At 38.3% G+C, this 13,770-nt stretch overlaps 2 protein-coding genes across 2 annotated transcripts; both read left to right on the top strand.

Annotated features, from left to right (window-relative positions):
* The first annotated feature begins 2,984 nt into the window (after nucleotides 1-2,984).
* Nucleotides 2,985-7,685, top strand: LOC121423509. The gene has a single exon (XM_041618859.1). It carries the CDS (start codon nucleotides 2,985-2,987, stop codon nucleotides 7,683-7,685), a length of 4,701 nt encoding a protein of 1,566 aa, XP_041474793.1.
* Nucleotides 7,686-7,705: 20 nt separating this feature from the next.
* LOC121423508 lies at nucleotides 7,706-8,629 on the top strand. The gene has a single exon (XM_041618858.1). It carries the CDS (start codon nucleotides 7,706-7,708, stop codon nucleotides 8,627-8,629), a length of 924 nt encoding a protein of 307 aa, XP_041474792.1.
* Nucleotides 8,630-13,770: the final 5,141 nt, after the last annotated feature.

Here is a 13,770-nt window from a genome sequence, read left to right as displayed (position 1 = left end):
TATTTCATTAACCAGATGATGCGATCTGAAAACTTTTGATATTCAGATCAGAAGAAGGGACATTTTAAGGAATGATTTTAGGAATTCATGAAGAGCAGACATATCTCACCAATCCACTATTGCGAACGTAATCACGGATAGGAAATGTTTATATACGAAGACCTTAACACGGGGCAATCATTTTTTGGGTCATGTAAAAGAAGCATATGTTACTACATAAAAAATGATAACTCAACTGCTAGAAAATATATTTGGTTCAATTTGACTTGTAAACGGGATGTTTTAGTACAACAGGATTATATATCTCGTTAAACAGACAGTGCGAGCACCAGGAACAATTAAGACGTAGGCCCTGGGCAAATTATGTTTCATAAAGTTATGATAAAAATGTTTTTTTACGTAATGTAACATTATAATGAATAATATTTTCTTCTTTCCCACTACGTCTCTCTTCCTTTCTCCCTCATTTCTCCTTTCCCCCCTTTTTTTTTTTGGGGGGGTCAGCCGATGGGGGGGCATGTGCCCCCCCATGCCCCCCTGTAGTTACGCCACTGTATGTCCATATGGCAAATACCCCTCCGATATTATTATCTTTTTTACCCCATGATGGTTTAATGGTTTTATTAGAGATTACATTAAAAAAATTGACATTCCATCTTAATTCCTTCCCCCAAAACTGGAAGAAACGGGGGTTCCTCTTCAATTTTATAATAAGGACATAAGTATTTCGTTTGGAAATGGTGAACTGGCTCTTTATTTGCATTTTATTATTCAACAATATTGTTTTATTTGTTAAGCGGTATTTTAGGAAGAATTTTCACCAATAAAACAATAATCTCTTTTGATTTTTTTTTCATTTCTTCCGTAAAAAGTGTGGGGGAATGTTTGTACAGGCCATCCCCCCTCCTCGAAAAGTGGGGGGTATATCCCCACATGAGATTTACGCCAGTGCGCCAGACCGTTGTGGGATTCGAACACACGACCCTTACAATGCGAGAGTCAGAACCACTACACCACGGCTCCTCCATGTAGAGCCAGTGTTAAGCATAGACAGTTACATTTACGTGCATGCTTTGCCGCGCCTGACTTTAGATTTCGTTCCATGCTGATACAGCCCACATCAAGGTCTATCAAGGTCTAGAGACTAGACTAGATCTAGGAAAAATTGATTTAGATCTAAGACTAGTTTGTTGTACGGACGAGACCTATTTAAGGGTACTAAGCTAAATGGTCTAACCTAATTAAACGTAAAGTTCATAATTAAATAGTTCGAAGTTAACCATGGCATTAGTCGGCATTATAGGCATTAGACAGGTCCATATTTGAGATAAAGTTAATGCGCTAGCCTAAGCTATCCCTAGCCTAGGCTAGTCCTAGCTTAGCATTTTGTCTTGTCATTATTGGCAGTTTGATAATGTTAGTGTTTACGAATTGGATCTAGATATAAGCCTAAAAGGCATATGTAACTAATATATAGGTACCGGTAATTTGAGGGTGCCGATTTATTCGTGGCAAAGTGAACGCCAACGACGACCGCTAGCTAGCTGACAATTAATTTTGTAGTCATGAATATTCATATTGGCTTCCAGAACTGCGGTGGGGAAAATAATGTCGCATCCCGGCTATAAAGTTCGTCTCCTGATTTCGGTGCACCCAGCTTTTGAGAAATTGTTACCTGCCAGTGTCCATTTACCTTCCCTGGGTTTGATGCAGCAAAATGTGCGTAAATTTCTTGCTGAAGGAAAACACGCTATGGCTTGGAATATAACCAACGTCCTTCAAATTGAAAGATGAAATCTTAATTAACCACTAGACCACGACGCCCCACACGTTCCAATCATGGGAACTCATGCTGAAATAACTTTGAAACCTACATCACAAAGTCTCAGTGATTGATCTTTTTTGACGATTATTTGGATTGGTTTAAATTTAGATATGTAGCGCCATCTTCAGGCTACTAATTTTGCTATCTGGAAATGGCACCATTTTCGAATTCCAGTTGATCATGTTGATGAAATCTGTCTAATTTGGAGACATCGACGTGTATTATGAAAATATACACATAAGAAGGCAGAAAGGAGGTATGTAACGATCTAAGGTAGTAATTATTAAGAATAATTAAAGTTCAATGATAAGATTATCTATGTATAAGTACATTCAATAAGCACAGATCCATGATAGATAACTCAATATGTGTACATTACACTAGGCCGATGTACATTACTTTCCGGCGGCCGACCCAATGTTGATTCGCAAATTCCAATTGTTATGTAATGTAGATTACGGCACGCGAACGAAATGCACATGAATGAAAGAATGTAAACAAACGTTTGCCACTGTTAGGTTGATGTACTATTATGAGTAAATTAAGTGCATGACATGGAGAAATTGAGAAGGTTAATGCAAGTTTGTTACAGTGAAAGGTTGATTCATTCTGATAGAAGTATAGTTAGGAATGAAGAGTTATACAGGTTTAAGACATGTTATCGTTATGAACAGAGTTGCGATACAAAGAATGCAAATGGTCAGAAATCTTGACTTTAGTTGAATGATGAAGGATAACAAATATGAGAAAGGTTACATTATGAAGAATACAGATATGAAATTATGGTTTCAGATAGATTATATGTGTGCATAATGTATGAAAGCACAGAACAATGAAATCATGGTACTATAATGGAAATATGTTAAGTTGAGGTTAAGACAAAGGGTTATAATTAGACAATGTAAGATGCATATTTCTTTAGGTCATTGTTTTCTGTACATGCCTATTCATGAACGGTTGATTTATTATTCGTTCGATTTGTTTCATTTGTATACAGTTTTTAAGGAGCATAAGGAGCATACGGAGTATACGGATCATTTGAAATAATTAAAGAATGATTGGAACCCCAAAGAAATGACCAATTGTCCTTTATAGAGATGCTTCAGCTACAGTAAAAACTCCTTTTACGTCTAGACGTCTCCTCGGAAACAGTTTCGTCATGGCTGAGGCTGAAGGTAGACCACACCGTGAAGCCAAAGCAACGGAAAAGGGACTCTTGTGGCAAATCGACATCAAGTCGAAGGAGTTTGAAAGTCTCATCAAGACTTGGAGGCGCACAGCAAATAAACTTCGAGTGCTGCTGGGTGACGAGAGTGCTACCTCGACTATCCAAGAAACCAGAGATTGTCTACAAACTAATGTAGACAAAATGATACTGACACAAGATGAGCTGATGGCACTTCGTGCCACTGCCAAGATTGATGACGACAGTGTCAGTAAATTAGATGAAGTAGAGGAAGAGCACAGCAACCTGATGAAACAAACTCTTGAGGTCTTGATCGCACAAAGAGAAGGAACTGCCTCATCACGGACTTCGACAAAAAGGTCGAAGAAATCTCATGCTGTACGCGTGGTATCAGAGAAGCATAAAGATTGTCAAGATTGGGTGAATGGCATCCGCGAAGTTGAACCAGAAACCCACCCGAATGTAAATGACCTTCGAGGTGACGCAGTGAACGTCTTAATAGAACAGATGCGGATGACAAGGCTCCCATTGCCCGAACCAGTGACATTTGCAGGAGATCCTATGTCCTTTCCTGCGTGGAAGCACGCGTTTGATGTTTTGATCCAACAAAGCGGTATTCAGCCTATGGATCGGTTTTTCTACTTACAGAAATACTTAAGAAGTCAACCTCTAGAACTTGTTCGAGGATATGCTCTAGTTGGAAATGATAAGGCATATGGGGAAGCCATGACAGCCCTCACCAGTAGATATGGTGACCCCTTCATCATAGCAAATGCCTTTCGAGATAAATTGGACCGATGGCCAAAGATATCTTCGAAGGATGCCATCAGTCTGAGGAATCTGTCAGATTTCCTCCATCAATGTGTCAGTGCCATGGACAAGATTGGTAACCTTCACCACCTAAACGACGAAAGAGAGAATCAAAAGATCTTGTATAAATTGCCAGACTGGCTCGTTGCACGATGGTCACGCAAGGTTATCGATTGGAGAGACGTGAATGGACAGTTTCCTCCTTTTCAGATATTTGCAAAATTCATCGAAGCAGAAGCTAAGGTAGCATGCTACCCTGTTACCTCTCTCCATGGCAAAATCGATGGAAGATCTAACAAGACGATGTCTATGTCAGATGTCAGAACCCTCTCAACCAATGTGACGCATCCAAACTCAGGCAGCAGGGAAAGGGAGAAGAGAGTTAAGCCACAATCATGTTCATGCTGCAAGAAAGACCACTCCCTACAAGAATGTACTGAGTTTGCGTCAAAGAACATGGCGGATCGTAAAAGTCACATAAGAGAGAAAGGTCTATGTTACGGCTGCCTAAAGTATGGTCACATGTCTAAGGCTTGTAGGCGAAGAAGTACCTGTGACATTTGTAACGGACGACATCCATCTTTACTACATGAAAACAGAAAGAGACCAGAACCAAAGAAGGAACAAGAGGTAGATCCAAGACCCAATGAAACTCAGTCGTCATGGTCTCATGCTTCATTTAGCCAACACTCTAACGCTGGATTGACCATTACAAAGAGTACAATGATAGTTCCTGTCTGGCTTTCTCACTCGACCACATCGGATGAGCGAATGATGTATGCATTACTTGACACTCAATCCGACACCACGTTTCTGCTAGAGAAAACCAAGAATGAGATGAATTTGCATGGAACTCCTGTAAGTCTCCTTCTTTCAACGATGTCGGCTGTGGATGAGAGAGTACCAAGCGAACGCATTGAAGGTCTTTCCATCAGGTCATTTGATGGAGAACAGAAGATAGCTTTACCATCAACCTATACCAGACAGTTCATACCAGCAAATCGTAATCACATACCCACTCCAGAGATGGCGACCAGTATCCCTCACCTTTCCAAGATTTCACATAACCTACTGCCCTTACAAGATTGTGAAATTGGTTTGTTGATTGGGTACGACTGTGCTAGAGCCCTCATACCAAGAGATGTCATTCCTCCTGATCGTGATTGGCCTAATGGTCCATATGGCCTAAAGACAGACTTAGGATGGAGCATTGTGGGTACTGTGAAAGAAAGTGAACACAACTATGAGGATGATCCAGTTGGTGTAAGTCATCGATTGACAGCCTGTGAGATTCCTGCTGAGCTAAAAACAGGAAACAAGGATGTGTTGTTTGCTCATAACACATCAGTCAAGGAAGAGATCACCCCTGCAAGAGTGACAAGATTGATGGAAGCTGATTTCCTTGACACCAAGGCTGAAGGAGTGGCATACTCACAAAATGACGTCAAGTTTATGAACATTATGAGAGATAAGATTCACAAATTAGACGATGGGCATTATGAAATGCCTTTGCCATTCAAGGATGAGAAGCCAAAGTTGCCAAATAACAGAGTTCTTGCGAAGGGACGACTTGATCATCTTGGAAGAAAGTTCAAGCAAAATGACGAGTATCGCAAGAAGTACACCAAGGTAATGGAAACTCTTCTAGAGAAAGGTTATGCGGAACCAGCACCAGACCACAACACAGATGGTAAAGTGTGGTATATCCCACACCATGGGGTAGTTCAACCAAATAAACTGAGAGTAGTATTTGACTGCAGTGCGAAATGCAGAGGAGAGTCGTTAAATTCGCACCTACTCACAGGACCAGACTTAACAAACAAATTAGTCGGAGTACTCTGTCGCTTCAGACTGGATCACGTCGCATTCATGTGTGACATTCAAGAAATGTTCCACCAGTTCAGAGTCAACATGGAAGACAGAGATTATCTCAGATTTCTGTGGTGGAAGGATGGTAATTACGATGAAGTACCAAATGAATTCAGGATGAAAGTACATCTATTTGGGGCAGCCTCCTCACCGGGATGTGCCAACTTTGGTCTCCGACAAACTGCTTCAGACCATGCTGTTGAGTTCGGTGAAGATGTAAGAGACTTCATTCATCAAGAATTTTACGTGGACGATGGCTTGAAGTCCTTGCCTACAGTACACCAAGCTGTAGATCTCATATCCAGAACCAAGAAACTATGTGAGAAGGGCGGTCTCCATCTCCATAAGCTTGTATCTAACTCAAGAGAGGTACTGCAGACGTTTCCCGAAAGAGATAGAGCACAAAATGTAAGAGAGATTAATCTGCTCCAGGATGATCTACCACTAGAGCGAGCTCTTGGAGTCCAGTGGTGTGTTGAATCTGACTCATTTAACTTCAGAATCACACTTCAGGACAAGCCGCTAACCAGACGAGGGATACTTTCTACAGTTATGTCTATCTACGATCCCCTCGGATTATTAGCACCTGTGGTGCTTAAAGGAAAGCAGATCCTCCAGGCTCTTTGCAAGATGTCAACAGACTGGGACGATCCTCTTCCTGATGATCTCCGGGTACAATGGCAAAAATGGAGAATGGACATACTGCAACTTGAATCCATATCAATCGCTAGGTGCTACAAACCTACTGATTTCAAGTCAATAAAGTCAGTACAATATCATCACTTTACTGACGCAAGTACTACAGGATATGGTCAATGTACTTACATGAGGTTGACTGATGCCACTAACAAAATACATTGCTCACTAGTACTTGGAAAAAGCAGAGTAGCACCACTGAAGTCTGTAACAGTACCTCGCCTGGAATTGACTGCTGCTGTTGTCGCCGCTAAGGTTAAGAAGTTTCTGGAAGCAGAGCTCGAATTTGATGATGCAGATCATGTGTTCTGGACTGACAGCAGAGTCGTGCTTGGCTACATAAATAACACTGACAAACGCTTTCACGTATTTGTAGCCAACAGGATTCAACAGATCCGGGACTTTTCCAGACCTTCAGAGTGGAAGTACATTGAGTCAAAAAATAACCCAGCTGATGAAGCATCCAGAGGTCTAACAGTTAATCAGCTAAATGACTCAAAATGGCTACATGGACCAGAAATGCTATGGGAACAGTCAATTCCCACAGATGAAGTTAGAGAGACATTCGATGTTCTTCCCAATGACCCAGAGGTGAAAAGGACTCAAGTACATGTCTCTCAATCCAGAGAAGATGGGTTCGACCTGCAAAGACTTCAACGTTTCTCTAGTTGGCTTATAGCAAGGAAAGCTGTTGCATACTGCCTGATATTCATCTCACGTTTGAAACAACGCTGTAGAGAGAGACATGCCAAAAAAGCAAAGGACGATCCATCAACCAAGGCTAATGTTGCAGTGCTGGATCTCCATCAAGCAGAGATTGAAATTCTGAAGCATGTTCAAAGAGAAGCCTTTGGAGATGAAATCCAGATTCTGAAATCTATCCAAAATGATCAGGGTCTAACTGAAAGAAAGAAGAAACGTCAGATAAAGAAAGCTAGCCGTCTCCATGGTCTTGACGCCTTCCTAGATAAAGACGACATCCTGAGGGTAGGAGGACGGATTCGAAGAGGTGATGATTCGTACATAAGGAAGCATCCCGCAGTCCTTCCTCAAAGCCACCATATCACAGAAATAATTCTTCGTCATTGCCATGCATTAACAGCGCATCAGGGTAGAGGCATGACGCTCAATCAAGTCAGAGAGAATGGATTCTGGATTCTCGGAGGCAGTAATCGAGTATCAAAACTCATACGGAAATGTGTCATATGTCAGAAACTACGAAGTCCAACTCAAATCCAAAAAATGTCAGATCTTCCTTCCGACAGAGTAACAGAGGCTCCACCATTCACATATTGCTGATGGACTGTTTTGGACCTTGGATGATTAAGGAAGGTAGAAAGGATTTGAAGAGATACGGTCTCATCTTCACATGTATGGCCTCTCGGGCTGTACACGTCGAGACACTCAACAGCTTGACTACTGATTCATTCATTCAAGCATTTCGTCGTTTCACAGCTCTCCGAGGACCAGTTCAACAACTGAGATGTGATAGAGGGACAAATTTCGTCGGAGCGGATGCAGAACTAAAAAAGGCCTGGCATGAAATGGATCATCAGAAGGTCAAGGACTGTCTTCTCAGTGAAGGATGTGATTATGTTCACTTTATCTTCAACGTTCCCTCTGCCAGCCACATGGGAGGAGTATGGGAGCGGCAGATACGCTCTATTCGCAGTGTTCTAGATACTCTCCTGTACCAATCTGGAAGGCAGCTTGATGATGAATCACTACGAACCTTGATGTGTGAGGCTGCAGCTATCATCAACAGCAGACCATTGACAGTAACTCATCTCAATGATCCAACGTATCTAGCACCTCTGACACCAAACCACCTCATAACAATGAAGTCAAAGGTGTTCCTTCCTCCCCCAGGAAACTTCCAGAATGCAGATATCTACTCGAGAAAGCGATGGAGGAGGGTACAACACCTCATTAATGAATTCTGGAGTAGATGGAGAAAGGAGTTTCTTCAGAACCTTCAGGTCCGCCAGAAGTGGACACGCCCACAACGCGAAGCTTGTGTTGGAGACATCGTCATTCTGAAGGACAACAATACTCCAAGAAATCAGTGGTCCCTAGCGCGTGTTGCCGAAATCATACCATCTGAAGATGGACACATTCGCAAAGTGAAACTCACCTTGGGAGACCGCGGAATAGGTAATAGTGGTAAGCGTATCGGTCCACTTCAAGAATTAGAGCGTCCTATTCACAAACTGATATTACTGTTACCGCAAGAAGACCAATAGGAATTCCCGGCCAAGGAACCTGACTTCGAACATTTACGCAGGGAATCTATTCAATTAGGATTAAAATGTTGAGAAAGCCTAGAAAATATGGGCCTTATTATAGTTTGATTAATCGAAAAAGTCTGTAAATGAGACTAATTGATATGAATTTTTCCAGAAACATTAATTTCTATAATATATCAGCATGTTCCATTGATTAAGTCTGAGAAGAAGGCTACAACATTCATCAAGAGCAACAAATTAATTTGGAAGTCTAGAGTCAAGACTATTAATATCTTCAAGGTCTGCATGATGAAAGACTATACAAACTCATTTATTACAGACCTTATTAGTGCCTGAACTGAGACTGACTGAACTTCTTAATTTGCACAAGAAAAATGTGAAAACTTTCATTGAACAGCAAAGTTTATGTATTGCATTTTTCTATGTAATAACCATTCATCTCTTTACAGGTCATTTATGATGTTTCAACAAGTTTGGATTTAACAAGTCAATGCTCTGGAATTCACACGTTTATGTAATACAGCAGCCAAAATTTTCCAAATTGGGAAAGAATGTGTTTATTTGATTCGTTTAAAAGGGTGAATGTAAAAGGGAAATCACATTCATCTTTGATGGCTAAATTTACAAAGTGGCTGAATTCCAGAAATTATTGAAATGTATGATATAGTATCAATGGGCATATGTTTCATTCACTATGAAACCTTTGTTTACATATGAATATTAGATACATGTATGAACATTGTTTCTGTATTTTTTCATACAATTTACATTTATGCTTATCAATATGAAATTGTTAATTGAGATAAGCAAGAGGATAGTGAATTTATTCACACTTGAATTCAGACGAAAACTCATGCGAGATGTTAAGATGTATTGTTTATTCAAAGCAGAAAAGATGTTATACAAAACATTAATTGGATTGTGCTAGTTGCATTTGGTTTAATTATTGGTGAAAGACCTAGCTTAACTAATTTACCTTTTTGGAGCTAAGTTTGAATTTGGTTGCAAACCTTTACAATCATTTAAAGGCAGTCAATGTCAGTAAAATTTCATAGGAAACAAAATTTTTCATAAGACTGTGCTGCATATTATTGAGAGTAAGCAAGTTGGGATTGATTACCTTGTTATATACAGTGTTGATTTGATAACATGTTTAATTGATCGTAAGACTGTTCGACATGCATAGTATGTACATTAGTTTCATATTGTTGTTGATAATGCACAAGCAAAATTTTATACTAGAAAGGGATAGAAAGAAAGTCTATTTAGGTTATCGACGATCTGTGATAATTCGATCAATCGTTATTTGGTAAATTATATTAATAATTTAAAGGAGCCATGTTTCAGTGATTGATCTTTTTTGACGATTATTTGGATTGGTTTAAATTTAGTTATGTAGCGCCATCTTCAGGCTACTAATTTTGCTATCTGGAAATGGCACCATTTTTGAATTCCAGTTGATCATGTTGATGAAATCTGTCTAATTTGGAGACATCGACGTGTATTATGAAAATATACACATAAGAAGGCAGAAAGGAGGTATGTAACGATCTAAGGTAGTGATTATTAAGAATAATTAAAGTTCAATGATAAGATTATCTATGTATAAGTGCATTCAATAAGCACAGATCCATGATAGATAACTCACTATGTGTACATTACACTAGGCCGATGTACATTACTTTCCGGCGGCCGACCCAATGTTGATTCGCAAATTCCAATTGTTATTATGTAATGTAGATTACGGCACGCGAACGAAATGCACATGAATGAAAGAATGTAAACAAACGTTTGCCACTGTTAGGTTGATGTACTATTATGAGTAAATTAAGTGCATGACATGGAGAAATTGAGAAGGTTAATGCAAGTTTGTTACAGTTAAAGGTTGATTCATTCTGATAGAAGTATAGTTAGGAATGAAGAGTTATACAGGTTTAAGACATGTTATCGTTATGAACAGAGTTGCGATACAAAGAATGCACATGGTCAGAAATCTTGACTTTAGTTGAATGATGAAGGATAACAAATATGAGAGAGGTTACATTATGAAGAATTCAGATATGAAATTATGGTTTCAGATAAATTATATGTGTGCATAATGTATGAAAGCACAGAACAATGAAATCATGGTACTATAATGGAAATATGTTAAGTTGAGGTTAAGACAAAGGGTTATAATTAGACAATGTAAGATGCATATTTCTTTAGGTCATTGTTTTCTGTACATGCCTATTCGTGAACGGTTGATTTATTATTCGTTCGATTTGTTTCATTTGTATACAGTTTTTACGGAGCATACGGAGTATACGGATCATTTGAAACAATTAAAGAATGATTGGAACCCCAAAGAAATGACCAATTGTCCTTTATAGAGATGCTTCAGCTAATTAAAGCCTAGTGTAATGTACACAAGCATCTCTATAAAGGACATGATATATTTCGTATGATATGTGTATCTGTAGTTCACTTTTTTGTAATAGAATACCTTCGTTTCACCAATGACGTCTGGCAAAATATTTTCTTAGATTACATTAATACATATTAAAGGTTGGGGGAATTTACTTATAGAGCAGGGTGGGAGCTGAGAAACAGTGAAAACCTATTCTTTCTAAACACTTTCTTGATAAACAGTATGTAATTTTAAAACTAAAATCAACGCCATACTATCGTCTTATATTTTGTGCGTTTGTATATATTCATACAGGGGGTGCAGTTGACCTCCCTCTCCCTCCCCTAAATTTTGATAACTTTCATAAAATTGACCAAATTGTCGTTAAATCATTCAAGTTTGATCGCTTTGGCTCCCTTGCTTTCGAGTTTTTCCGGAAAGGTATAGACCTACGCGTCCTGCCCCCCCCCCCCCTGCCCAGCAAAAAATATTTATGCGTATACGACAATGTTCTTATTGATTATGTAATAGTTTGCACATGTGCCGGACTCGGACATGCCGGACCCGGTCTCGGACTCAGACTGACTGGACTTGGACACACCACTGGTGAATGCATTATGAGTGTATGAGAGAGAGAATATAGTATATGTGAGGAATGAATACGAGAGTGTGTGTAAGTACAGGTATGATGAAAATATTAGGTTGATGTGGGTTAGTATGGGTGTGAAGATTTAGTAGGAAAATCTTTAGAAATTAAAATTAATGAATGTGTTTAATTAAAAAAATGTAAATTTGAGTTAAACTTTTTCGTAACTGATGTACAGTGTAACATGGTTTCATTAACTTTGTAATATTTGTTTGGTTCAAAGCATTTGTAAAACAATTATTGTGTAATTTAGATTCAAATGGCCGTTCATTTGGTAATAAAATTCATGTTTGAAGGAGGATGAAATAGATGTCATTAAAAAGACAAAATATAAGGGGTGACAGAAAAACACTTTATCAGAGTTCAACAGAGGGTGTTTTAAGTTAATTTGGGAGAAAGTATGCGAACCACGACTCCTAAAACAAAAACAATAAGAAGCCAAGTACGGTTCGTTGAAAATAGCTGAAAGGAGTCATGCATTTTGGTCGGCAAAAAGGACTTTAAACAAATGAAAATCACCTTGTCGGAAGAATTATCCTTCTGTCAAATTTTGATGTCGTGAAGTTCAATAAAAGATGTGTTGTACGCAGTTGTGATCTTTAACACCGCTTTTCCCGGGTGCGTGGAAGTTTCACTTATATTGAACAGTGTAATATAGTTGGCTAAATAGACCCCTTGGAACACTTTTCCCCCCTTATTTTAGAAGCTCTCACTTCATCTTCATGATTTTTTTAATATATGGCCATGCGTTGTGAATTGGGTCGGTAAATCGGAACCTTTGTGACATCTGAGCGATGATTTGATAGAGTAAATCCCTCTAATTTTCCTGTCTAATATACAAGATATGATAATTGTATGTGATGTCGAAATAAAATTTATAATGAGAGCGATACAGTCATACCGGAGATATTTTTAAAATAATGCTGTTTCTCCTTTAAATTAGAGGTTAATTAGTAACAGGTGTGGGGTGGAAGATAAAAAGGAGGAGCAAATTTTAGTAGCACAATGATGGACTACACCCACCCACCATTCATCATACTGTTGTTGACTTTTATTGATAATTCATCATGATAATAATTGAGATTTTTTTATAATAATTGAGATTAATTGTAACTAATTAATAATTCAAAAGTGTAATAAAGCTCAATTATTTATGATTTTTTTTCACTTAAGCTTAATAAATAGCCATATACCTTGCTCCATGATCGCGCAAGCAAGGTGTCCTTTTCTAATAAGCAATGTGCATTACATGTAATTACTTCAGTTACGGTAACTTAAAGGACATATTAGATTGTTTATATAAAGTATTCAGAAAGGATTCACTATGATAATTCTTTAGTAAAATTATGTATTATCAATCAATAAGCAATTAACCTTTGTGATTTCTATATTATGCAATGGTTGAGAGTTACGCCATTATTGAAAAGAGAAAGTACAAAGCAGATCTTAGGTCTTGTCTTGGTGAATAAAAAAATGTATATTTACACTGAAATTACATGTAAATTTCATGAAACAAAATGGGGCTACTATTATTTCAATCATTATTTATTAATTCTATAAATTCAATGGCGTCTACTCGTCTTTCATATAACAATGAATCATTTATTAATAGGATCAATGCCATAATTGATTGTTTCCGCTGGATCCTCTTCATTTTCTCAAAGCACATTAATTAAAAACATCTATCAAATAAAAAGTGGCTCTCGTTCGATTTGTCTTGGGATCCAGAAATATATAAAACAAATATATATATGTATATTAAACTTCCATTCATTTTATAAAACTGATAAGACCATGCAATATACCTAAATGAAAAAAAGCAGTAAATATTTTTTAAACATCATCCATATGTATGTATAAACACACACACACGCATCCTCACCCACATACACACACACACATATATATATATGTGTGTGTGTGTGTGTGTGTGTGAATGAAGCAATACATGTACAACAGCTTTGGCAACTCTTTTATTTTGAATATTGTGTAAAGAAATTGATGAAGAGAACAATGTTAGGCGTAGCTTAAATCAAGGTTCCCCATAGCTATCTACCCTTTGGAAAAATTGGTGATGCCGAAAAAATGTCTCTGCCGGGCATC

The sequence above is a fragment of the Lytechinus variegatus genome, chromosome 11, assembly GCF_018143015.1.
Source record: "Lytechinus variegatus isolate NC3 chromosome 11, Lvar_3.0, whole genome shotgun sequence".
Classification (NCBI taxonomy): Eukaryota; Metazoa; Echinodermata; class Echinoidea; order Temnopleuroida; family Toxopneustidae; genus Lytechinus; species Lytechinus variegatus.
This window is presented reverse-complemented; position numbering and strand designations above follow the sequence as displayed.